The 26,409-nt window shown below is 49.8% G+C and overlaps 2 protein-coding genes across 2 annotated transcripts; both read left to right on the forward strand.

Annotated features, from left to right (window-relative positions):
* The first annotated feature begins 793 nt into the window (after window positions 1–793).
* On the forward strand, window positions 794–12,878 carry Gdf10 (growth differentiation factor 10). Its single transcript, NM_024375.1, is given in 3 exon segments — window positions 794–1,339; window positions 9,218–10,149; window positions 11,946–12,878. Coding segments are annotated over 3 exon segments (1,431 nt in total). The 5' UTR covers window positions 794–1,032; the 3' UTR covers window positions 12,138–12,878.
* Window positions 12,879–19,003: 6,125 nt separating this feature from the next.
* Window positions 19,004–25,006, forward strand: Gdf2 (growth differentiation factor 2). The gene is made up of 2 exons (NM_001106096.1): window positions 19,004–19,463; window positions 22,539–25,006. Exons 1-2 carry the CDS (start codon window positions 19,121–19,123, stop codon window positions 23,486–23,488), a joined length of 1,293 nt encoding a protein of 430 aa, NP_001099566.1. The 5' UTR covers window positions 19,004–19,120; the 3' UTR covers window positions 23,489–25,006.
* The last annotated feature ends 1,403 nt before the right edge of the window (window positions 25,007–26,409 follow it).

Raw genomic sequence — 26,409 nt, forward strand, 5'->3', positions numbered from 1 at the left:
ATTCCTTTTCAAAAAAACCATGGGCTTTTTCCCTCCCTCCCTGGTGCTTTAAAACTTTTTATAAAGCAAATTGAAAGCATGTCCTTTTTTTTTTCAGCAATCCTGTCCGAAGCTTTACACGGACCGTTGATGCATATCTTCAACAAGTGGAAACGCCGTAGCCAGATAAAGGGTCAGTTAGCCTGATAATTCTGATTTTATACATTGATCGAGATCTTGCTTCTACCAACTTAGGTTGGCGACTTCTGTTGTGAAATCCCCGGAGCTCCTGCTCCCAAGACTGTACCTTTGCGTTTTGAGCACACACTAGCTCAGGGACAGCTAGGCACACATGGCCTCTGGGATCCTCATGGGGGAGCTGTCATCTTCCAACCACAGAGCCATAGCATGCCTTTGCAGGGACAACCCTGCAGGCGGGCCCCCCTCCAAAGCCTGCCCAGCCCCCGCGACGCCCTGGCTCAGCTGCAGGCAGCGACACTCCGGAGCCGGCTGCGGGGCTGGTCTCCCGCTCTCGGCGGGGGAGCGAGGAGCGCGCCCGCCCACACCCACGGCCCCCACACTCGCGAGCGCACACCCCGGCGCGCGCACGCCCGCACACAGGGACGCACGCACAGCACACCGGGGCCACAGACGGGCTCCTGGCTGCTGCGAGTGGGGACCGCAGCCGGATCCCCCACCCCACCCCCCGAGGGCGCTGTCCGCCACCCCGCCCCGCCCCTCCCCTCGAACTCGCCAGTCCCGGCGCCGCTCCGTGGGCTGCAAAGTTTGCAGCGCAAGGCCGTCAAGGGAGCGCGCCGGCGCGGGCTCGGCTGAGCTCCACGCGGCTCAGGACAGCCGTGACCACTGACCGGGCGGCGTGGATGCTCAGCAAGCAGCTCTGCCACCGCGAGCCAATCCCGATACATCGAGTCGGGTCGTCGGGGCTGTCCGAGTCCCCACAGACACTCCAGCCGTGGACCAGGTGCACAGCCAACACTGAGCCTTCCCTGTCTGCCCTCCTGGGCTCAGACCCTTCACCACTGTCACTCAGCCATGGCTCCAGGTCTTGCTCGGATCAGCTTGAGGTCTCAGCTGCTGCCCTTGGTGCCGCTGCTCCTGCTACTGCGGGGCGCAGGCTGCGGCCACAGAGTCCCCTCATGGTCCTCACTGCCTTCAGCAGCTGACAGTGTGCAGAGGGACAGGGACCTCCAGCAGTCACCCGGGGACGCTGCAGCCGCTCTGGGTCCAGGCGCCCAGGACATAGTCGCTGTCCACATGCTCAGGCTCTATGAGAAGTACAACCGGAGAGGCGCTCCACCAGGAGGAGGCAACACCGTCCGAAGCTTCCGTGCCCGGCTGGGTAAGTAAAGGATGCACCGGGAGTCCTTATTCGTCAGTTCTCTTATCTGTTTTCTCTGTTCCTTTGCAGATTTCTTCTCCCTTCCTTTCTTCTATTGACGTTTAATTCATCCTTCCACTGAAAATCCACTCAGTTCTTAGTACCAGGCCAGAGCTTGCAATGGGGACACCAAAGTGGTACTTGGTGGCAGACCTCCTGCCACTGGGAGCTTGCACAACTGCTGCAAAAAGGTCAGCATATACCCAAAGCTTTAGGCACAGAACGGAGATGGGCATTGGCTGAGGTCGATCCATGCTGACATTATCCTGACACTTACTGTATGGGGGGGGGGGGTCACAGGGAGCATGGTCAGCGGGTCACAAGGCAGCATCGGTGAAGCACTAAGCCCAGACAGGAAGCATTATTTGGGTAGCAAGAAAGCAAAGAGCTCGGAGAAGAGCCTGTGTCCTCAAGACTGGAAACTTCAGAAGACAGGTTTCAGGAAAGGTCCAGAAGCACCTTGCCTGGCTCCTGGTCCAGGCTCCACTTCACTCTCCTCATACCTAGGGTTGAGCTTGCCAGAGGCCTCTTGACAGAGACTCTCTCCACCCTCTTCTTAGGGAAGGTGGCTCTGAGCCCCTGCCCACTAACTTAGGGCTGAGAAACCCTTGCAAGGCCAAGCTAAGTGCAGAGGAAGTGAAGCCTGGGAAGCAGGTGGTGAGAAGACCCTGGTTGTCATGGTGACTGCTCATGGTTTTAGAATGCTGCTCCAGAAAATGTGGGCAGAGGTCTCCTGCAGTTCTGTCTGGAAGGAGGCCATCCCCCAGGAGAAAAATCCTTCAGTGTGCAGTCTTCTCCCCTAAGGTGGATGGGAACAAACCTCGGCCAACTCTGAGCCTAAACAGCACAGCCTCTGAGCTTACCACCTGCCACTCACTGGGTACCATCTTGGCTTCCAGTTCAGACATAACAGGGGTAAGGGAGCATCTCTTCCAAAGAGCACATCCTTCGTCATAGCAGGATGTGTTTCTAGATTCTAGGCCAACTCTGGCCTCCCTGGAACCTTTTATTCAATACCTGGCATTCGTTTCTGAAGAAGCCTTATTAAAGTAAGCCACTTAAGGAACATCTGGCATGATTGAGTTAAATCATTAAAACTACGTGGACTTGTTTGTACTCTATAAAATGGGCAGTTCACAGCAGCATCTCCCTCTTGGGGTGGGAGGAAGATGAGATGGAGTAATAACGGCCAGATCATTAGTGTTGTAATACTTGGAGCAGGATGCATTGATAGGAGCTTTGTGTTCACATAGGCTTGAACTTGACCTTTGTTGCCTATTAACTCTGGTCTCTGGAACCTTGAAGTGCAAAGAGAAATGTCATTGGGGTCACCACTACAACAAGAAGCGAGCATGTCCACTGGGTGCAAACATCTGCTGTGGCCCAGTTATGGAGGGGTGCAGTTCTGTCTGTTTTCACCAAACCAAGGTGAGGTGGTGAGACTTCCCAAGTACAAAATTAACAGCGAACATTGTGATGGCCTGGAGACTGCACCTTAAATCCAGCACTCCCATTTTACAGATAAGGACAAAAGACAGAACAGGAGAGAACATTGTGGTACAGACTGGGCAATGACAACTGTTCCCACTACCACTGTCTCTCTGTCAGAACTAAGCCCAGAACCTGGGAGGGGAGCATCGGGTTGGAAGATACAAGTTTAAGAAATCAGAGTTCCGGTGCAGTCCTGATTTGGATCCCTGATACAAACTAAGAGAAACTTGAGCGGTTTCCGGCTGTGTGTTACGGGACATATCACCTCTCCGTTCTGCGCATGTTTGCTTGTGTGAATGTAGACGGGGTGAGTGGTGAATAGAAGGTAGATCTGTGCCTGGCATTGAGTCAGGGTTTGGTTGCTTGTACCTTGCCTTGACGCAGTGACATTGCTTCATAATTAGTCTCCGGTGCTCCTGCCACTTGATCTGAAGGTCTGTCTGTGGGGTATTGTGAGCAGAGCGCAGACCCTGTTGCCAAGGCCCTGATCCTGGAGCCTTCCCATCCCAGCAGGGTCCATATAGGCAAGTTTCTGCTGCCTCCCCAGGGTAGCACCTGCTTCCAAAACCTGTTAGAGCTGCTTCCCCCTCATGTGCAGGAGGCCCGGGTCCTGAGAGTAAGCCACTGAGTCTGTTGACAGCGCCCTGACCCAGTTCCCAGATCCTGCCAAGGGACAGGACTTCTAACTGTTTCCTTCCACTTCTAAATTGTGACTCCCCTCCTCACCGATAACAGTTTTAACGGAGCTCAGAAACGGCAAGTACTTTGAACAGTTCTTGGTGTGTGCTCATTTGCAATTTATTAGCTCTTAGCTATGATTGCGCCAGCTCTCCTTGTCCTCTTCTACTCCTCCCTGAAGTGCACTTTGTTCTCTATTAGCCCGCATCTGTGGAGGGAAAGCCTGGCCCTAAGGGTGTAGGTTAGACCACCATTTACCTTCACACTCCGTGAACGATCTGCATTTAATCCTAAGCTTGATACCACCAGTGTCACACCAAACTAGTTTTCCTGATCTCCCCAAAATACATATCTGTCAAAACCACCAAACCAAGCTCACTCCATTCTCCAGCACGTTAGTCCTAGTTCTGTTACTCTAGCAAAATACCAGGAGTTGAGTAACTTGTCCCGAGCAGGTTTTATCCAGCTCACACTCAGAGGCTGAAAGACCAAACATGATGGTAATTTTGTGGTGGTAAACCCTGGGGTTGTGCCACAGGGTGACCGAGGCATCCTGGCTGGAAGACTTGTGAGAAGGACTGATCAGGAGGCAAGACAGAGAACCAGAAAGCAGAGGGGACAGGTAGCCTTTAGCCAGGTGTGACAGCCCCTCCCTTGGGAACTAAGTAGGGTTTCTTGAGAGAAGTATCTTCAGGGACCTAATGCTTACCCATTAGATCCTACCCCTTAAAGATTCTATGAGTATTGCCACTCTGAAGACCAAGTGTCCTGCCCTTGGAGACAAACCAAATCCAAAGCATATCATGGGACATTTCCTAAGCATTTCATTTGGAGGACACAGAGATGCATACAGTATTGGTTTCACCCAAAATAGCTTTTGAGGAACAAAAGAGTAGGGCCTTGGGACAGATGTGATAGGGCAACGACAGGCTGAGGGGCTCGGCAGGATACCCAAAGGTAGCACTGACAGGGAGAAGACTGTAGTTTTCACAGGCAGAGAAGATCCCAGCAAGCTAGTGGGCAGGTGGGATATAAAATGAAGTCGTCCATTTTGTAGTGGAGCTCTTGGGTGTTTGGTTCAGAGGAAACAGGGGAGGCTCCCAGAGAGCCTCGATTTTGCCTATTGAGAATGGAATGATACCCAGCATGTATCCCTGAGGGGGCAGGGGGCAGAGAAAAAGGGAAGGGGTGAGGGGAAAAGAACAGGAGGGAGAGAAGGCATTAAATGTTTAAGGCATAAAAACAAGCATAAGTTATTACTAATCACGTATCCAAAGAGAAGCGGAGTTAAAATAATATTTTGTAGAATCATTTAACTCATGCACAAAAAATACACATGTCCACAGACATCTGTGCATACCCAGGCATGAAGCCATTAACCTAATAGGTTGTATTTTCTGCGTGCAGATATTCCCGTCAACCACTGTCCTTGGGGTATCTGCTGTACCCTTTGGTCTCTGAAGTTCCTCCCAGGAAATGATCTCTGTGTGCAGGTTTTGCCGAGGTTCTTTACATAGCGGGGATATTAACCTTTCATTTCTCGTAGGTGATGCTTTTGAAGGATGTGTAGGACATCGAGAGGTGGCAGTGGTAAGGTAACTGTTACCCTTGAGGCCAGGAGAGAAGGAAACCATGATGAGAAGGTTGCAGCATCTACAAAGAAAACAGTGACTGGAGTTGCTTTGATATCCGAAGGGAAGAAGGAGGAGAGATAATTCTCTGCCTCTGTTGGAGCTTACATAGAAGTTCGCATCTTCTGAATGGTGTGTCTGCTCTCTTGGGCGAGTCATGACAATAGACAGAGCACATTGGGGAGCAAAGGGCACGTGTTCCAGGTGAGGAACACCCAAAGCCACACCCGACTCTCCTCTCAGCAGCTACAGGACATTAGGCTAGTTAGCTGTTTCCTCTGATGGGTCAAGAACTCCCCCTTTGTTAACCAAAGTAACAGAGCCATTCTGACCCTGCCCCTTCAGCTGTTCCTACAGTGCAGGGCATGCACTAGGAATCCCATTGTTCACATCTGTTTCTGAGCAGCAGCTTTTAGGCTTGTGCTAGGATCCAGTGATACCCCCATGAAGTACATCTAGCAAAGGCCTTGTCCTCTTGGGAAATGCGTTCTGGAAGCATATATAGTATCAAACACATCGGAATGTTAGGGGTGCCCTGGAGACAGTCAAAGTGGAGAGTGATGAGTGGATCTTCAGCCACAGGAGCCAAAGGGTGATACCATATGAGCAGAGATCTGGAAGAGGTCTGACTGATGGGAGAGCCATGAAGGCAAAGGTACCATTCTGGACACGTGACACTCATAGGAAGGCCAGGAGAATGGGACCTGGAGTGGGGAGGACAGACATAGTTGGGACTTCAAGTGAGGTCTTAGTAAAGGACGGAGTAATTAGGTGGCAGGACCTGAACAAGAAAAGTGTGCAATTTGAATATTCCCATAATATGGTGTCTTGCTTAGACAGGGATCTGTAAATCCCTAATGTGACCAGACGCCGAGAATAATTATGCTCATTACGATTCTGTTTCCAAGAGGCTTCCAAGCACCTTGGACTGCCTTTGTCAAGACTCCAAGCACCACATCGTCCAGCTAGAGCAGACCTTTTGCAAATGTTTATTGGGAAATGGGACGGATAAATGGAGGAAACGAGGAGGGAGGTGTCTTCTCCTTGGCTGTGAGAAACGACACACAGGCTCTAGCACAGTGTGTAGGGCAGAGGGACTTCTCTTCCTGCTCTCTCCTTGGTGCCCTATGTCCCCACTTAGCTGGAAACACTAGAGGTGCTCCAACTCTCAGCCACAGCCTGGAGCTCCTGACTTGCATGCATGCAGACATCTGCATTGTGAACCACCGATGGGGGTGACCCATCTGAGCCTCCACATCTCCCACAAGGGAGAGCCTTTTTGAGCAAGTTGCCCAGGTAGGGGTGAGCTCCCTCTGCCCAAATGCATTCAAGGCAAGTGTAGTAAGCTCCTTCCTTCTCACCAGGCCTATGGGGGAATCCCCCCATCCCTGCACTCTGAATGAGCAGAATTGATAAAGTATGGCTCCAAGTATTGACAAGGCCATACCTGAGCTGGATTAAAGGCAAACACAGGCTGCCACGTCAGATGTTGTAGAGACCAGTGGTAGCGAGCATCTTTGAGTTTGTACAGGAAACCCTTGCTCTGCCATCCTTGGTCCTCTAAATGAAAATGGCTTGGTAGTTCCTTTGTGGAACCCCCTGTCTCCTAAGCATATAGCACGGGTCACTCCTTTAATCCTCTAAGGATCAACTTAGCTGAGGATTCTAGTGCCCTTAGATCAGTAATGGAAGAGAAATGTTCAGAGTATGATGTTCTCCTCTAGGGCCTGGAGCTTGCCCTCTGGGTGTTCTCCAGCTTCTGGGTGTGTGTGCAGATAGTGAGCTTCCCAGATCAGTGACCGAGAGGCAGAGGTGACACAGGCTCTCCCCTTGATGTCTATATGCAGGAGCCCCAGGCCGGGTCCCAGAGCAAGGACACCTCCCTGTAGTTTCCAGCTAAGTAGGTCTGCACATTCACACACCGCCTTCGAGGTGGGTGCTTCTCCAACTTCCCCCACCCCCGACGTGCCTGTTAGGAAGTAGGACCCCACGTCACGGCCCTCGAAGCCACAGAGTTCTGGGATGCCAGATTTAGGTCCTCGAGACTCAGCACCACTTCACACACAGCAGGGCTGATGCTTCTGTCTGGTAGGGGTGTGAGGACCGGGGAGGGTAACATCTTCAACCTTTACTCAGCGTACTGTAGGTGTGTCTTTCTTAGTTACAAGGTCCACTAAGGGAGTATGAATAAATGGAGGGTAACCACAGTTGGGATGTAATATATGAGAGAAGAATAAATGATAAATAGATAGATAGATAGATAGATAGATAGATAGATAGATAGATAGATAGATAAATATGAGTGTGAAAATTTGGACATTCCCAATAGAGTTGTGCTTCCTTCCCAGTAGAAACAAAATATTAAGCTACTGGGCAGATTTTTGGGTGAATTTTTAAATTTTTAATGTTTTATTGCATTACTGTTTATGTGTGAGTGTCTGTAGCTAGGCATGCATGCCTTGTGTTCAAGGAGAGGAGAGCATCAAATCCAGTGGAAGTGAAGTGACAGACAGCTGTGAGCTATTGTGTAGGTGCTGGGCCCCGAACCTGGGTCCTCTACAAGAGCAGCAAATACTCCTAACCACTGAACTCTTTTCCATCCCTAAGCCATTATTTTCTTGGAAAAAAATAATCCCAGCTTATTCTCTGCACACGGGTGTCATGCAGACTGATCTGTCTCTTAAGAAGTACACACCATTTGGGCTCACAAGCTCTGATCCTCTCCAAGCAGGTAGAACTTTGGTTGGAGAAGAAGGAGAAAGTCCACCTGGCTGCTTTGGTCTTCTCCTGGCCTTCAGTGACCAAGGTGGAAACAGCAAAAGACTGTGTCTTCTTCTGAAACCTAGAGAGGACTTCCTCGTGGCAGAGAATTTGCCTTGCACTCAAGGCTGTGGTGATGCGGTGACCCTGGGGAACACCAGGTAGAACCAGGCGAGAAGGAAAGGGCTTCTGCCTGCCCCAGAAAAGCAGGAGTAGAAGCATTCTCTAAATGCACAGCAGATGTGTCTGCCTGGCCCTCCTTAGCTTGGGTTTGTGTCTCCAGAGGGCAGTGTGAGCCTTGGAGTGTAGCATCATACTATCGTCCCCAGATTGCTATGTCCTCGTAAAAACATGTTTTTACATCGTGTGCTTTTTGTCAAGACAGAGCCTCACTATGTAGCCCTGGCTGTTCTGGAATTCACTGTGTAAACCAGGCTGGCCTCAATTCATAGAGATCCACCTGCCTCGGCCTCCCAAGTACTGAATAATAATAATAATAATAATAATAATAATAATAATAATAATAATAGTAATAGTAATAGTCCTGGCACATAAAAAACACCAAAAAATGGCTGCTTTTAATTCTATATTACCTTAAAAAGTGCTAAAACTGCAGCAAGAAAGACGTAAAGATCTCCTATTTCACCTCATTTAGAAGCGTGTTCACACTCCACAGAAGTAGCCTTTTAAGAACTGCACAGCGGGGGTTGGGGATTTAGCTCAGTGGTAGAGCACTTGCCTAGCAAGTGCAAGGCCCTGGGTTCGGTCCCCAGCTCCGGAAAAAAAAAAAAAGGGTAGAGTTAAAAACTGCACAGCACAGGCACTGTGCAAATACCCAAGGCAGGTCCTGTAACTAAGCAAAGCTCTCATGAGCTCAGTGAAGTTGTCAGTGACAGTGACGCTCATTTGGACTTTGACGGCGGAAGGCAAGCAGGGAACAGCAGTTTTAGTGTCTTATATACACTTGATCATCACCCTCTGTCTCTCCCTCCTGCCCTCTTCTGTGCCTCTCCTCTCAACTCCCTCCTTTCCCTATTTCATCTCGATTCCTCTCAAAGGGAATGAAGACAGTCCCCTCCTTTCTGATCTCAATGGTGCGAGTTTATCAAGGGTAAGGAAGGGGGCCCTCACACCTTCAGTGTGGGAACTGCAGAGCATGAGGAAAGAGAAATGAGCCCTGCTCGAGTGTGAGGTCAGAAGAAACTGTTTTACCAACCCAGTTCTGGGCAGAAACCCAAGAAGCGGATGAAACAGGTTGTGGTCTGTCTTTCCCTTGCAGATGTGATCGACCAGAAGCCTGTGTATTTCTTCAACTTGACTTCCATGCAAGACTCAGAAATGATCCTCACAGCCACCTTCCACTTCTACTCAGAACCTCCACGGTGGCCCCGGGCTCGTGAGGTATTCTGCAAGCCCCGAGCTAAGAATGCATCCTGCCGGCTCCTGACCCCAGGTCTGCCTGCTCGCTTGCACCTAATCTTCCGCAGTCTCTCGCAGAACACTGCCACTCAGGGGCTGCTCCGCGGGGCCATGGCCCTGACACCTCCACCACGTGGCCTCTGGCAGGCCAAGGACATCTCCTCAATCATCAAGGCTGCCCGAAGGGATGGAGAACTTCTTCTCTCTGCTCAGCTGGATTCTGGAGAGAAGGATCTCGGAGTGCCACGGCCCAGTTCCCACATGCCCTATATCCTTGTCTATGCAAATGACCTGGCCATCTCGGAGCCCAACAGTGTAGCAGTGACGCTACAGAGATACGACCCATTTCCAGCTGGAGACTTTGAGCCTGGAGCAGCCCCCAACAGCTCAGCGGATCCCCGCGTGCGCAGGGCGGCACAGGTATCCAAACCCCTGCAAGACAATGAACTTCCAGGGCTGGACGAAAGACCAGCGCCTGCCCTGCACGCCCAGCATTTCCACAAGCACGAGTTCTGGTCCAGTCCTTTCCGGGCACTGAAACCCCGCACCGGGCGCAAAGACCGCAAGAAGAAAGACCAGGATACATTCACCCCCTCCTCCTCGCAGGTGCTGGACTTTGATGAGAAGACGATGCAGAAAGCCAGGAGGCGGCAGTGGGATGAGCCTCGGGTCTGCTCCAGGAGGTACCTGAAGGTGGATTTTGCAGACATCGGGTGGAATGAATGGATCATCTCACCCAAATCCTTTGATGCCTACTACTGTGCTGGAGCCTGCGAGTTCCCCATGCCCAAGGTACTGCTTCTGTGTTCTGATCTTGTCTCATTCTAACTTGGCTCTGTCCCAGCTGGCCGCCTCTCTACCTGCCTGACCTGTTTTATCATTTGCAAAATGGAGATGATGCGTCTCCTTTCTGCAGAGGCAGAAACAGACAGAGGTGTCCCCGTAGTCCTTTAGGGTTTATTTGGCTTCATAGTACTTTTTAAAGTGTTGGCTTTGATTTTTTCCCCCCTAAGGCCGTGTCTCTACATGTATCCTAGCTTTCTATTTAAGCCCGCACCCCAACCCCAACTTTCTGGGATTGGAGACTTGTTTCGCTATACCTTGCTTTGAATTTGGGATTTTAAAAGCAAAGCATCTCTTCCCTAGAAGCGGGGGCGGGGCGGGGTTGCAGTCCCACAGAGCCGCCTTCTTCAGAGACTGAGTCAGTGCTGCTCCCTGGTGGACAAAACAGGTATCCAACTTTTTTCCTGACAAAGGCTCTCCTGTTCAGCCTAAACCAGAAGCACTGACCCCAGTGGCTCTCCCAGTGAGTGAGTTGTCCCTAGTTTGGCACATTCAGTGGTCCGGCCAGCCTTCATAGTGCACAGCAATCTGTAAGACACATAGTCCTGGACTGTTCTATCTCCCTGGCCCTGAGTTTTCACCTTCCCCCAGGCTGGGTTAACTCCATCTATCCATCCCTCTGCAGCAGCCTGTGCTACAGTAAGTTGGCCCTGTCAACCCTCAGCACCCACAGCAGTTTCCCTCTCAGTTAGTTCTGCAGAATCTCCTGTGTATGCCTTCCAAGGAAGAAAGTCAGTTCATAAATCCAATTTGAACCTCAATAAACAGACTGAGTGGGAAACCCTAGGCCCAGATGTGGGCCATATAATCCGTCTGGAACTAAACTAAGGGGCCTTTCCTTGTCTGTGCAAGCACAAGAGAGAGAGGAAGGGAGGCAGCTGGCAGAGAGAGAGAGAGAGAGAGAGAGAGAGAGAGAGAGAGAGAGAGAGAGAGAGAGAGAGAGAGAGAGAGAGAATATCTGCTGAAGGGCTTTGCATGGGACCTGGACAGATGTGGGCTCACAGCTGCTGCTTCATCAGCCTGGCTTGCTGCCTCCCCACCTTCTGGATGGTGAACCACACGTGTGCTCTGGCCCTTCTCTTGCTGTCTCCCCTCTCCTGCAACAGCTCAAGGCTTCTTGTCAGCCACAGCTCTGATCAGCCAGCCAAAAGCTAAAGCCCATGACCTGGTCGTCTGTGTTCATCTTTTAGAGGTGCCCACAGTTTCCAAGCTAGGCCACTTCCTATGTCAGGCATCTTGACCATGTTTCTCAGCCATTTTAAGCTGTGGTATCTGTGTCAGGACAATGAAGGTCATATTGTCCATATAAATTAAGAAAATGTCAAACAGAGAATGCCTGAACACTGCTCCTGTCACCCCTAGTCAAGCACATATTGAAATGCTTGTCTGTGACCCATGCCATACCTAGAATATCATTTTGGTTTTAACCAAGGTCACTCTGGCATATCTGCTGGCTGAGTGCAACAGGGTTGGTCCTAGGCTTTCCCTTGCAAAATCCTCCTTCCAGTTCCAGGTGCTCCTAGCAGGCGCCCCCAAGTGGCCAGTTTCATGTAGCAGATAAAATATCCCATTTAGAGTAAGTGGGCAGACCTAGGGGCACCGGGTCTGAGCCTGTAACAGTTTCAGAGGAATCATGCCAGCTCTGGACAGAGGTCTTTTCTTCCAGGCCACCCCTTACCTGGCTTCCTTCGAGAAGCAGAGATAAACCGCATGCTCCGAGCTAACTGTCTCTTCTCATCTTGCAGATCGTCCGCCCGTCCAACCATGCCACCATCCAGAGCATCGTCAGAGCTGTGGGCATTGTCCCTGGCATCCCGGAGCCATGCTGTGTCCCAGACAAGATGAACTCCCTTGGAGTCCTTTTCCTGGACGAGAATCGGAATGTGGTTCTGAAGGTGTACCCCAATATGTCCGTAGAGACCTGTGCCTGTCGGTAAGGTGGCTTCAAGATGGAAGGCAGACCTCCTTCACCCCTGCTGTGCAGAGTGGCATTCTTGGAGCCAGGATTTGACTCGAGCAAGTCCCAGGTGCTAGATGGAGCTTATAGACAGCCAGGCTGAGACCAAGATCTGTCCACCGAGCCACAGTTCTCCCGTTCTTCCGCGTCGTGGTAGCTCTGTAAGGACTTTTTTGAGTTCCTGGAAGGAATCTGGAATTCACCATGGTCTGAAATTTGCCCACATTTTTCAAGGCCTAGAAATAGCATGTGTCCACAGATGTCAACCCCAAGGCATCTGTCCTCTCAGAACCTGGAAAGACTATGCAAATCTCGGGGCACTCCCCGCCCCCCACGGCAGTAAATGCTTATTTGAAAACCCTCAAGCGGCATACTAGAAACAGGGCCTAAAGCATGGCATGGATGGGTATTTCTCTTACATTTCACTACACATGCTTTTATACATGCAGTACGCAACATGTACTCGAGACTGATTTCTTCTTTTAATATATGTATTTTGATTTCAAAGCAAAGTGGACAGAGTTGACCCCCATGCCCCACAGACGTAATACTGAAAGTTAGGTGTGGGCTGTTTAAACATGCGTATGAAAAATAATACAGTGATATGCTGGAATACTAAAAAATAACCAAGATTCTATATTTTTGTAAATTATACTTTGTATACTGTAGATTGTGAGTGTTCTGTGTTTTTATGGAAAGCTAATAAATTAAAGGTACAGTGGTTTCTGGAAAAACTGAATTTCATCCAGTCTGCAAATCCAACGACCCTGGGCTAGCGCCAAAATGGAATATGGTTCCAGGATAGCACAGGGTACTGTCCTAGAGTTTCCTCATGTCCCTAACCTAGTTGATTGGCAGGTGTCTGTGGCAGCTTTTGTCTTGAGTGACAGGAACAGGTTGGTGTAATAAAAGCAGGAGATTTGACATATGCAGTTAGGGAATATCTCAGGAGGTCCACAGTTTAAGAGGAACTGGAAAGGCCAGCTGATCTCATTTGTGTGTTTGTGGAATACACAGCTGTCTCCCAGCATCCCTGTCCCAAAAGGCCACCCCGACTGACTCTACTATGGACAGCATTGGCATGAGATTTGCTTTCCTTACAGTGGCTATTCCGCAAGTCCAGGGTTGGGCAACTGTTAAGGAGAAAATAGGTGCAGTCTGAGACAGATGCACCACAATCCATTCAGCCAGGGCTAGGGGCGTAGCACTGGCCTGGAACCTCAGCACAGAGACCTACAGCTGCCGAAGCTTGCTAAGAGAAGCAGCTGGGGCTGCTGGATTCAATACTCTCTACGGGCCGTGTTCCAGGAAATGCAGGTGAGACAAGGGACTGTGCACACCACCCCCACCCACCCACCACGTCCATCTGGGGCTGCGCGCTGCTCTGCTGTTTGCAAAACCCTTCAGTGAGTCTGGCTTTAGGGAAGGGGATATGGATAAGCAGCAGCTTCTGCTTCTAGCCTGCCCCTTCCATGAATTGCCCCATCCCAATTCCATGGCCCTCTGCTCAGGAGGCCCCAGTGGCGTGGAGAGCCTGGGCGGCCTCTGAAGAAGGCTGCGACGGCAGCATTGTGATCTGGGTGAACTGCAAGAGCATCCCGAACAGGTGAGAGAGACATAAAGGGGACTCGATGGAGTCTGCATCCTTGCATCCCATCCTCTGAGATGCTCTATGCACCCTAGGACGTGTGCATACACAGCTATCCATGCCCATTAGCCACCAACACATGCTACCTTAGTCCCTTTTCCCTGGAGGGATGCACATGAAGCTAAACGAGTCCCTCCAAGCTGTTATAGATGGTGTGCATGTCTCGAGCTGACCTGCAGACTTGGTGTTTTGCTTGCTATGTCAAATACCGTTGGAACATGGTGGAATATCATTATGTGAATAGCAAAAATAAATTAAAATACTGGGGCTTGGAATGACTCCGCCCTTTCTTCCACATATTAGATCCTGCCATTGCTTCCTCACTCAGTTTTTCCCATTGAACTGTTTACTCCCTCTCATAGCTGTGGTGTCTTCATGGAGTTCTTTCTGACATGCATACTTTAGAGAGACCATTGGGATTCTCAAAGATCTGCAACCCCTCCAAATCTTTGACTCTAGGTGTCTGGGATGAGTCAAGGCAACCTGAGAGGCTCTAACTGGGATCCGGACATAGGCAAGGGATCGGGCCCATGACGGATGCATAGTACTCAGGGGGTCCAGTATCTTCTGGGCATGTCAGGATGACTTTGAGGTGAAAACCGGAAATATGAATGGAGATTCCCTCTGCAATGGGAGGAGCTGGTGAAGCAGCCTCTTTTTCAAATGTAGCAATTCAGAACACATCGCTGAGGACACCTCTCTCTCCACTGCAGTTCTTGAGAAACAAACCATGACCGATTGTTCAGAAGAACAAAAATACACCCCCACTGAAGCTGCACAAAGTAGCCAGAGACAGGGAGAGCTGGGACAGAGAACCTGTTTCCAGGTGGCCTGTGATAAGCACTGAGCCACTGGCCTGACCTGTGACAGTACCCAGACAGCACACTGCTTAGAACTGTGGTTCTAAAAGTGTCATTCTCAAACCAGCCACACTAGCGCCTAAGAACTGGTTAGAAACACAGAGGCTCAGAATAGATCAGAAGGCTGTGTAATCCCAGCAGGTCATTCTGATGCCCATGTTCAAATTTGTACACTAAATATGCCTTTATTTGCTAGTGGTCGTGTGCTTTCTCTCTCTCTCTCTCTCTCTCTCTCTCTCTCTCTCTCTCTCTCTCTCTCTCTCTCTCTGTGTGTGTGTGTGTGTATGACTGTGTGTGTGAGTCTGTGTGTATATGTGAGTGTGTGTGTGTGTGTGTGTGTGTTATAGTGTTGCAAAGCATTTGCTCTGTTTGCTCTAAGCACAGAAGTTTTGATAAAAATGGAGAATTGTATGAGTATTTTACAAAATGAAACATGAAAAAAACAGTTGTCCCTCAGAATTAGTGGAAGATGGGTTCTCGGGTTCCCCCATATGCACTGAAATTTGAGGATGCTTAAATCGCTTTTATTAAATGGCCTGGAGAGACGACTCAGCAGACAAGAGCACTTGCTGCTCCTTCAGAAAGCTAAATTCAGTTCCTATCTCCCACGTCAGACAACTCACTATTGCCTCCAAGTCCAGTTCCATGGTATCTGGCACCTCTTCTGGCCTCTGGGAGCCTGCACTTACACGCCATCCACACACACACACACACACACACACACACACACACACACACACACACACCCCTTTTTTAAAAAGCATAAAACAGCAACAAAGAAATGCAGAAATGAAAAAAATGCATGTTCCTCTGATCAAATCATTATATTATGTATATGAGTTAAAATGCTATGTTGCACCTTACAGATATGTGCAATTTCCATGTGTCCATTTGAAAGTCAAAATACATTTTAAAGTAAAATAAAATCACCTCAAGTTGTTGTGCTGTGCTGTTTAGGGGGGAACCTCTTGCGTGCACAATACAGATGCAGGGTTTTTTTCCAGTTGTTTTTAATCCCAGGGTGATAGCGTGTAAGGATGTGGAATCCATAGACAAGGGGGCACGGAGGCAACTGTAGAGTTTAGCATGTTATCTGACGCATTGCAAATGTTAAATATTTGAATAAATAAATAGAATCACTCAACACCTTTTCATTCCCCTCATGCGGTCAGACTAGAGGAGGGAGCCTAGGATGGGCTTAGACTTGAGTGACAGTTCCAAGGGGATGGGGAACCAGCTCGAACAAGCATTAGCAGCTTGGGAGGAGAGCAGAAGCTGGAGAGACGCCATTGCCTGTGAAGCCCTGTGTTTCCGGGTGATGGTGAAGTAGAACAAACTAAGTCGAACTCTCATTTCAGCGCTGTGGCGCACAGCTCACTGTCAGAGCCTGACAACTGGCTTCCTCCCGGTCTCCCAACCAGGCCGCCTCTTACCCTCCTTCATGCGCCAACATCAAATGCCCACATGCGGGTGGCACGTGCGGTGTTCTCCTCCATCCAAGTCCAGCTCTTCTTCTTATGTGAGCTCCTCCCTCCTCTGAAGACGCGTCCTCATGCCCTCCCACCTCTACCTGACTCTGTGAGTCTCCATCTCAGCAGCAACTCTCGCTACAGGAGCAACGTTGGGCATAGGTGTCGGGTGGCTCTCGTGGTGTTTTATGAATATTGAATACGTGCAGAGGTGTTTCCTGGAATCCCTCAGACCAGAGGCCTGATTTCACCAAGATCGCCCTTGAGCTCTGTAAAAGCAGAGCCAAATCTGAAGCATCTCAAAGCCTGGATATTGGTCTCATGAACGACTTTCCAAGATGTCTTCCTTCTAGGGAGTGTATACGTTCAAGGACATAGCCCAGTGGCAAGCTACCCAACTACTATCTCCAGACCAACACAGTTTCAGCTGAGTGACCTCAGGGACAATGCATATCTAAGTAGCGTTCGGGAACCTTTTGGTTCTTGGGAGTGTGGAATGTTGTTACCTTTTGGTTTCAAGGAAAAAGATATCTTTCTCCTTGGCCTTGCTTTGCATGGATGTGTTCAGTGTTATGGAGACAACTCTACCACACACAGAGAAGGGGCCACTGGCTGGGAAAATCACAGATAGTGCTGACCATGAGGCTCTTGGCTCAGTCAGTTCTCAGCATCAAACCCGAAGTTTCCTGTGGCCTTCATAAGACAGCAGTGAACCCACCATGATTTGTACGGCCCTTGTGCTCGAACTCTTGAGTGTGGAGGGGTCCTGTTGATTCCTAGAGGCTATGACACATCAAGAAGCGACAGACCTCGTTCTCCAGCTCCTCCTGGCCCACTGGCTCTGCAGCTTCAGCGCCATCTCCTGGGCTCGGTGTGCACTGCAGTCGTCTTTCTCAGCCCTTAGGCTTCTTATGTGGACTAGGTGCCCAGCATACTTCCTCTTTCAGTCCAATAGGCATCTCCTCGGCTGTACCCTTCCTTTCTCCCCTCATTGTGTCTCTGAAAGGGTGGGTAAAGTTCTCCCTGGCAGTTCCTGGTTTCACCCTCCCACTCTGAGACCTCTGACCACACCTTGCCGTAGTCCATCCTGCAATGTCTTGAACTTTCTTGGCCCTCTATTCCCTCTCCTCAGGAGCCCTGACAAGCACAGAATATCACACTCCATCTTCCTCGGAGTAGGCTGCCACAATCCCAAACATTTTTAACTGTCTTCTTTCTTCACTTTGACTAACACTACTTGTGATGGAAATAGATGGGGGCCAAGCACAGGGACACGGCTTTTAAACGTTGTCTTTGGACTAACTCAAGCAGCCTTCACAGGCTAGAAGCCATCTCTGGGCATGAGATCAGTCTCAGAGCTGCCCAACTGCTCCTGTGAGTCCTAACCTCTCTGTGGGTCTCCTGACTGAGAACTCTGGTCCAGATGGCCTCCCTGCTGACATGAATCAAGTCATCCTCTGAATACCACACATACACACACACACACACACACACACACACACACACAAAACACACTTACAGACATACATACATTCTCTCACACACACACTCACACACACACTCACACACACATAAGCACACACATACACATATGCACACACACACTCACATACACACACTCACACACACATACACACACACATACACACGTACACATACGCACACATACACACTCACACACATACACACACATACACATACGCACACACACTCACACACATACACACATACACACTCACACACATACACACACATATACACACACTCACACACACATACACATACACACATACACATACTCACACACACTCACACACACTCACACACACACATACACACATATACACATACGCACACACACACTCACACACATACACACACATACACATACGCACACACACACTCACACACACATACACACATACACACATACACACTCACACACATACACATATACACACACTCACATACACACACATACACATACTCACACACACTCACACACACTCACACACATACTCACACACACACTCACACACACACTCACACACACATACACACTTCTACACTTGTATACTTACATGCACCAGCACCATACAGAGCAGGGTCAGGGATGGAGCTCAGAGCCTCAGATACATGTGTTTGTGGGACTAATGAGCAGCCAGCTTCCTCCCCCAGCACAGTCAGAGCCAGCACTGGAGGGTGGCTTGAACATGACCACCCACTGTCAGGAGCTGGAAGTGGCCTACATGTAGGCAAACGCATCTTCTAAAAGGAAGCTCAAAGGGCCCAGGCCACAGCGTGGAGGAACAGTGGGAACAGGAGCTATCATCTGTTTTGCCTGTCCACAGAATGCCCTGGGCCCGTCCACACTCCATTCTCAATACTCAGGAGCTCTTCCCTCAGAGGGCAGCGCCCAGATACACTGCCGGGTCCCGATACCGTAAGGACCAGACTTCGCCTACCCCTGATGCAATCTCCCACACCTCCCCACCTTCCTGACCCCCACAGCTCGTGTCATCTTCTGGGTACTTGGTGAGCTTTCTATATTTAGGGAACTTCCCAGCCTCATTTTCTGAATTCTTTGTTTCTGTGGTCCAGCAGAGAAGGTCTGTGTACCCTGCCTGGAGTTTTCTGAACCAAGCCAGCAAGGAAATGGACAAAGATCCTAATTAGGGTGGATGACCCTCCGGAGAAATGTCGATCCTTTACAGTAGTCAGGATCCTTCCCACCAGCCCCTGGTGCTTGTCAGATGTTTATACAGCCTTCATTAAAGAGAGCTGCCTTAGATAAGAGGTCTGAGCATAGCATCCACACCCAGATAAGTAGAGTGGGAGATTGTCGGGCTGTTGGGGAGAACTGAGCCAGCCAGGCTCCCTGCTGAGCAGTCAACAGGACAATGTGGGCCTGTTCCTCCTGGGCTCCCCATTGCACCTAGTGATACAACACAACGGCCTGCAGGGCAGTCCCCCTTTAGGGCCCAAGATGTCCCCTGGGGCCTTCCGGGTGGTCCTGCTCACGCTGCTCCTGCTGGTCTGTCCCACGCAGCAGAAGCCGCTGCAGAGCTGGGGGCAGGCATCCCCTGGGGGAAATGCCCGCAGCTCCCTGGGATTGTCTGGAAGCAGAGAGGAGGGCGTCTTTGACCTGAAGATGTTTCTGGAGAACATGAAAGTGGACTTCCTGCGCAGCCTTAACCTGAGTGGCATTCCCTCTCAGGACAAAACCAGAGCGGAGCCACCCCAGTACATGATCGACTTGTACAACAGATACACTACGGACAAGTCGTCCACGCCTGCCTCCAACATCGTGCGGAGCTTCAGCGTGGAAGGTACAGTGCTTTCCCCGGACTTCCATGGGGTGGGACATAGTGCGCCCTGCCCCCCACAGTGCAGTGGCTCTGCCGGGTGGGATGGCCACTGACCACAAGCGGATCTTCAGGTTTCTATTGAAGTGACCCTTGGTGAAATAGGGAGAAAATACGAGTTTCCTGTTCATCATTCGCGTGTGGCTAATGGCTTCCCCACAAGGCAGTGCGAATCATGGGTCCTGTCCATCAACACTAAAGGGTCCGGTGCACAGCCTGGCTCCTCCCCAGAATCATATCCACGGTTAACCCCGTATCCAGTATACCAGGTTTCTGCGTCCCTCTGTCCACTTCCTCACCTTCTTTTTCTTTCCCTGATTTTTGCTTCAGTCTCCTTCGATCTCCTTCTGTCCTCCCCCACTTCCCCTCCCTCCTCTCTCACGCCTCCTCTTCCCTCTCCTCCCTTTTCTTTCCACTTGACTTCTCTTCCTCTTCCCTTCCTATCTTCCTCTCTCCCTTCCCATCTTCTTCTGACTTAGAAATAGATCCTTCATTTAGCCTTCAATAAACTTGTATTTTTTTTCAGCTTTAAAGGAAAGGGTTCTCTCTTATAAAGTGCACTTTAGACCCAGATTTTAAAAAGTTAATAGAGTAGGACTAGAAGAGGCCCTCATTATGTCCAGGGTGTAATCTTCCTCAGGGCAGTAGGCAGTGTGTCGGTCCAATACGTTTTCCCTGCCAAGTGTCCATGATTTAGGAAGATTAGAAGGCAAACACGGAGGCGAGGTCTATAACTGGCAAGTCACAGAACAACAGAATCTGGGTAGAATGAGTTACTGAACAGAGAGCTAGGGTCACCAAGGCTGAGGAACCCAGGTCAGGCACCCACTGCGAGGTCACGTTGCCGTCCCTACATCCTGCATAAAACCAGCTCCAGTCGCCCCTTCTTCTGTTTGGCATCTTGCTCTGAAGGACCTGGAGCCCAGGTCCTTTCTCTCTTTCTTGTCCAGAGATTTGCAAATGCCCAAGGGTCCCAGTTCAGGGCCACAGCCAGGCCCGGCCAGATCTGTCCAACTTTTCTGGCTGCTCAACAGGAAGTTTCAGAGGAACATGAAACTTCCTGTTTAATGGCTTCGTTAAAAGCATATAGTTTAAGCCACTACCTAAAGACTATACATGGACTGACCCTGGACTCTGACATCATAGGTAGCAATGAATATCCTAGTAAGAGCACCAGTGGAAGGGGAAGCCCTGGGTCCTGCTAAGACTGAACCCCCAGTGAACTAGACTGTTGGGGGGAGGGCGGCAATGGGGGGAGGGTGGGGAGGGGAACACCCATAAAGAAGGGGAGGGGGAGGGATTAGGGGGCTGTTTGCCCGGAAACCAGGAAAGGGAATAACATTCGAAATGTATATAAGAAATACTCAAGTTAATAAAAAAAAAAAAAAAGCATATAGTTTATAGGTCACCAGGCCCCTGGGTTTGTCTAGGATCTCTACCTAGGGTAAAGGCTGGTTGTTTTTGTTTTGTTTTGTTTTGTTTTGTTTTGTTTTGTTTTTGTTTTGTAATTGGGGACCTAAGTCGTCATATCCCACAGGCCAGAATGTGAGCCCAGCCAGAGATCCCAACCCCCTCCACGTATGTCATTGACGCAATTAACTCCGTGTACTCAGTAGCAGCAACATCAACACCGTTCACGTGTGACCTAGGAAACACTCGCCTAATGCCCGTGGGTGTGTGGTTTCTGGTGTCTGGCAGTGAGTGGTTCGACAGCCACTGTGGAGGTAGCCAGAGTGAGGGCGCCATGCTTTGTCACATGCACTGGGCTTGCACGGGGTTGGAGGGGACAGAAGTGTCATCTAAGCATCAGCTGCTGGCTTGTGAGTGGCCTGCGAGCTTCATGAGCCACCTTGATAAACTGGTGAGAAGGGCCCTGTGGTGCAAGAGAGGAAACGGAAGCAACAAAAGGCTAAAAATTTCCCAAGGATACAAGTCCCCAGTGAGGGACCATCAGGTTGACCCCTCTATTCTCCAGACCAGTCGCTAGATCTCAGTAGCATGGGTCTCTGCTTATCTTTCCCCATGCAATAGACCCATCTGAGAGAGCCTAGGCCTATTTCTGAGGTTCTACTGTGTCTATTAAATGTACATCTAGAAACAAACAGCTCATAATTTCGAAGTCACTTTTGTCACGGGTATATTTTTTTAAACTTCCCATTTTCTTTACTCTCGGTTAAGCTCTGGCCGAGCCTGATTTACACACTTTGCATCAGCACGGGCGTGCGTGCACACAGAAGGAACACGGTGTGCAGGGCTTAGAACTACCTGTACCTCCGGGCATCCAGTGGTTGTATCAGAACACGTCTCCTATGGATAATGCACTGACTGAGAGTGGGCACCGACCCACAAATGGCAATGCTTGTGGTCAAGCTGCAGGCCAGGAGAAGTGAGAAGCAATTATGAGGCTGGGAGAAAACCCCCATCTTTCTGCCTAACGTGACAATGCTGTTGGCATGAAGATACATTTTTGTCTTAAAAATAAAAGCACTTTCGCTTTCGATGGTAGCTATCAACACCATTCCAACGACTTAGATACTCTAATGCTGCATGCAATGTTTCACTTTATCTAAATATTTTTTATTTTGATTTTTAATTAAATATTTGACCTTGGTGGTCCCCAGCCAGCACTGCAGAATCTTTACTCTAATCCTGACAGTGTATTTTCTGGCTTGCCTTAGGTACGGATGCCAATTAGCTGTGTGCGCTCTGACAGTCCCAGTGCTATGCATCCAATGCTGTGGATAACGATCTCCACATGTGTAACGTTGGGATGATATCTAGATGCTCCCAGACTCAGGGTGTAAGGCCAGGCTCAGTAAATGGTAGATACAGTTAACACTGGCTGAAGGTACCTGCCTCTGCTTTTCCTGGGACAATCCTAAGAGAACCCTCTACTATGGTTCTAAATGACACAAAGTGGATCAATAGTGACAAAATCTATCATCTTAGATGTCCCTTGTAGCGAACCATGAAGTTTGGCTTTGGTATCATAAAAATGGACACCAGGCAGACGACCCTCCCCATGTGCTTGCATTTCAGATGCTATATCGACAGCTGCCACAGAGGACTTCCCCTTCCAGAAACACATCCTGATCTTCAACATCTCCATCCCTAGGCACGAGCAGATCACCAGGGCTGAGCTCCGTCTCTATGTCTCCTGTCAAAATCACGTGGACTCCACTCACGGGCTGGAAGGAAACATGGTCGTTTACGATGTTCTGGATGTTGATGAGACTTGGGACAGTGCCTCGGGGACCAAGACCTTCTTGGTATCCCAGGACATTCAGGATGAGGGCTGGGAGACCCTGGAAGTGTCGAGTGCCGTGAAGCGTTGGGTCAGGGCAGACTCCACGACCAACAAAAACAAGCTGGAGGTGACGGTGCAGAGACATAGGGAGGGCTGTAGCACACTGGACATCAGTGTCCCTCCGGGCTCCCAAAACCTGCCCTTCTTTGTCGTCTTCTCCAATGACCGCAGCAATGGGACCAAGGAGACCAGACTGGAGCTGAAGGAGATGATTGGCCACGAGCAGGAGACCGTGCTTGTGAAGACATCCAAAAATGCCTACCAGGAGGCTGGGGAGAGCCGTGAGGAGGAGGAGCGTATAGATGGGTACACAGCTGTGGGACCGCTTTTAGCTAGAAGGAAGAGGAGCACTGGTGCAGCCAGCAGCCACTGCCAGAAGACTTCTCTCAGGGTGAACTTTGAGGACATCGGCTGGGACAGCTGGATCATCGCACCCAAGGAATATGATGCCTACGAGTGTAAAGGAGGCTGCTTCTTCCCGCTGGCTGATGACGTGACACCCACCAAACACGCCATCGTGCAGACCCTGGTGCATCTCAAGTTCCCCACGAAGGTGGGCAAAGCCTGCTGCGTCCCCACCAAACTGAGTCCTATCTCCATCCTCTACAAGGATGACATGGGCGTGCCAACCCTCAAGTACCACTACGAGGGGATGAGTGTGGCCGAGTGTGGGTGCAGGTAGTCCCTGCGGCCACCCAGGGTGAGGGTACAGAACAGGGAAGAGGTCCTGATAAGGTCCTGCATCCTCCTGGGCACGACATGCCTATGTGGATCTGAAGCCATCCTAGAGAAGAAAAGGGACCAGTTGCCATTCTGTGCCCAGTGGGTTCCTCTGCTGAAGTGACAATGACTGGGGTATATGGGTCTGTGGGCAGAGCAGAAGACTTTGGAAGGTTTGGTAGGTAGAAAGTAGATGACGAGAAGGGAACTGGCAGAAGATGATCTGGGGATAGCAGAAAACCAGACAGAAACTAGCAGAAGATACAGGTGATGTGCAGAGAGTCAAGGGAGTCACAGGGTCCAGGAAGCTGAGACTCATTCCAGCAATCTCTGGGGTGAAGGAAAGGGGGACTCCAGTTGTCGTTTCACCCCACTGAGATGTGTGTCGTGACCTCTGACTGTCAATTATAGAAACCAAAATTCAGCAAGCCAATGGCTGTGACTCAGAGGTAGGATTCGACTCCGAGTCTGTGGGTTCCCAAAGTCCGAGACCTTCCCAAGTGCCACCTGCTATTTAGCAGATCAGTGTGTGTTGATGGAATCATTAGATATTGAAGGCCTAGCATGAGGCCAGGCAGGGCTAAGCCAGGTCCACATCCACCACTATGCATAGGCTGCTTGCTGTGCTCCAACACGATCTCCTTGCTCCATGCCTGTGCTCACTCTGTGGCCACGTGATTTCTGATAAAACCCCTCCCTTGAAGAAATATCCCCAAGCAGAAATAGTCCCCCCAAACAACCACAGAACAGAGAGAGGCAGTTCAGGACCTCAGCCCTCTGACGCTCACTGTGACCCGAGACACTTTGACCCCGGTGCAGTCCTCAAAAGTTCCAAGAGTCATATAAGGTCAGTTGCAATCCTTTATTAACAATTCTGTGGCCATCTGGGAGGAACTGCTTATGGCTTGGGCCTCTGACCGTCTCCTGCCTAAGGACCCCATGGAGGACAAGGCCGGGACTCAAGTCTGTCAGGATCAAATGTGCCTCTGGTTAACTATGGAACTTAACTATTTTCCTTCCCTGGTGACCTGCACTCCAGAGATTAGAAGTTCAGCCTTACCTGTGAGAGCTCCTGACATCTAAAGAGAGCTCTGATTCCTCGTTTTCCTCACGGACTGCCATTGAGTCTGCCTGCAGCAGCCAGCTTCCTTGAGGAACGTGTCTTCTGGCATTCAGGGCCCAGAGGACCTCAAAAGATCTGAACTATTCTCACTGGGTGATGCTCCAACATAATTTTTTAAATGACCTACATTGAATGTTTACATGGAATCAGGGAGGAATAACACAAAACACAATGGAGCATTGGTGTTTAATCTGTAGAGCTGGGGAAAAGGTCAAGCCCTAATATATGCCTGGCAGTGCAGTGCTGTTCACAGATGGTGGTGGGTGCTGATGCCGTCTTCAGGTCCCAGTGATGTTTCTGTGTGTGTGAGAGAGAGAGAGGGAGAGTTTTACTTAGAAATAAAGTCCGATGCCTGGAATGAGTCTTTCCTGAATGTAAGGTCAGAACTGAAAACTCTCCAGTTTCTCAGGACGGCCAACCTGCTCTAATTAGCCCTTGGCGATGTGCCAATACCTTCCCCAGGGTAGGGGAGCCAGAGGGGAAGGCACAAAACTTCCACAGGGTAAAGGTGTGTGGCATCTGCACATTGGTGTCAGTGAACACATTTGTATACACACACACAAACACACATGCACACACACATATACACACACGCGCACACACATACACACATACACACACACATACACACACATAACACACATGTGCACACACACATACACACACATGCACACACACATACACACACATACTCACATGCACACACATATACACACATATACACACATACACACACATGCACACACACATACACACACATACACACACATGCACACACACATACACACACACATGCACACACACATACACACACAAATACACACACATGCACGCACGCACGCACACACACACATGCTCACACGCACACACACATACACACATGCACACACACACATGCACACACACATGTGCACACACACATATACACACATATACACACATACACACACATACACACACATACACACACATACACACATGTGCACACACATGCACACACACATATACACACACATACACACATATACACACATGTGCACACACATGCACACACATATACACATATACACACACATACACATACATACACACATACACACATATACACACACATACATACACACATATACACACACATACACACATATACACACATATACACACACATACACACATACACACACATATACACACATATACACACACACATATATACACACATACACACACATATACACACATACACACACACATGCATACACACATGCACATGCAAGTGCTCTCATGTACTGCCATGAACAACTATGTGCACAGAAGTTTACTGGAAGTTAGCTGCCCTGCTTAATTCTCCCCTCCCCCCACATACACACTTCAGAGCAGAATGTCTCTAGAGAGGGCAGATAACCTTAGGTTTTCTCCACCCAGCATGCAAGGGTGTCTCTGCCAGTGTCTGTCCACCAGTGTCACACTTAGAAACCCATCTCTCCAGCCAAGCCCTACCCACAAGTTCATCCCTGCTCTCCATCCCCACACCCATGTTCTGTTTTACCCCCACTCCCAGATTCTAGCTGCACAGCTGCCATCTCCTGTGAGGGAGGCCCCCAAACTCTAGTGCCACCCACTCTGGCCTCCTGGAACTTCTAGCTCTGGGGATCATCTCTCACCCAAGGACTCCACAGAGGACTAGGCTTGGGTTAGAGTCTCTTACAGAAAACCATGAATTTTTACTTCAGTGTCACTTAATAAATGGACATGAGGCA

This window comes from Rattus norvegicus, chromosome 16 (assembly GCF_021556685.1).
Source record: "Rattus norvegicus strain SHRSP/BbbUtx chromosome 16, alternate assembly SHRSP_T2T, whole genome shotgun sequence".
Lineage (NCBI taxonomy): Eukaryota > Metazoa > Chordata > Mammalia > Rodentia > Muridae > Rattus > Rattus norvegicus.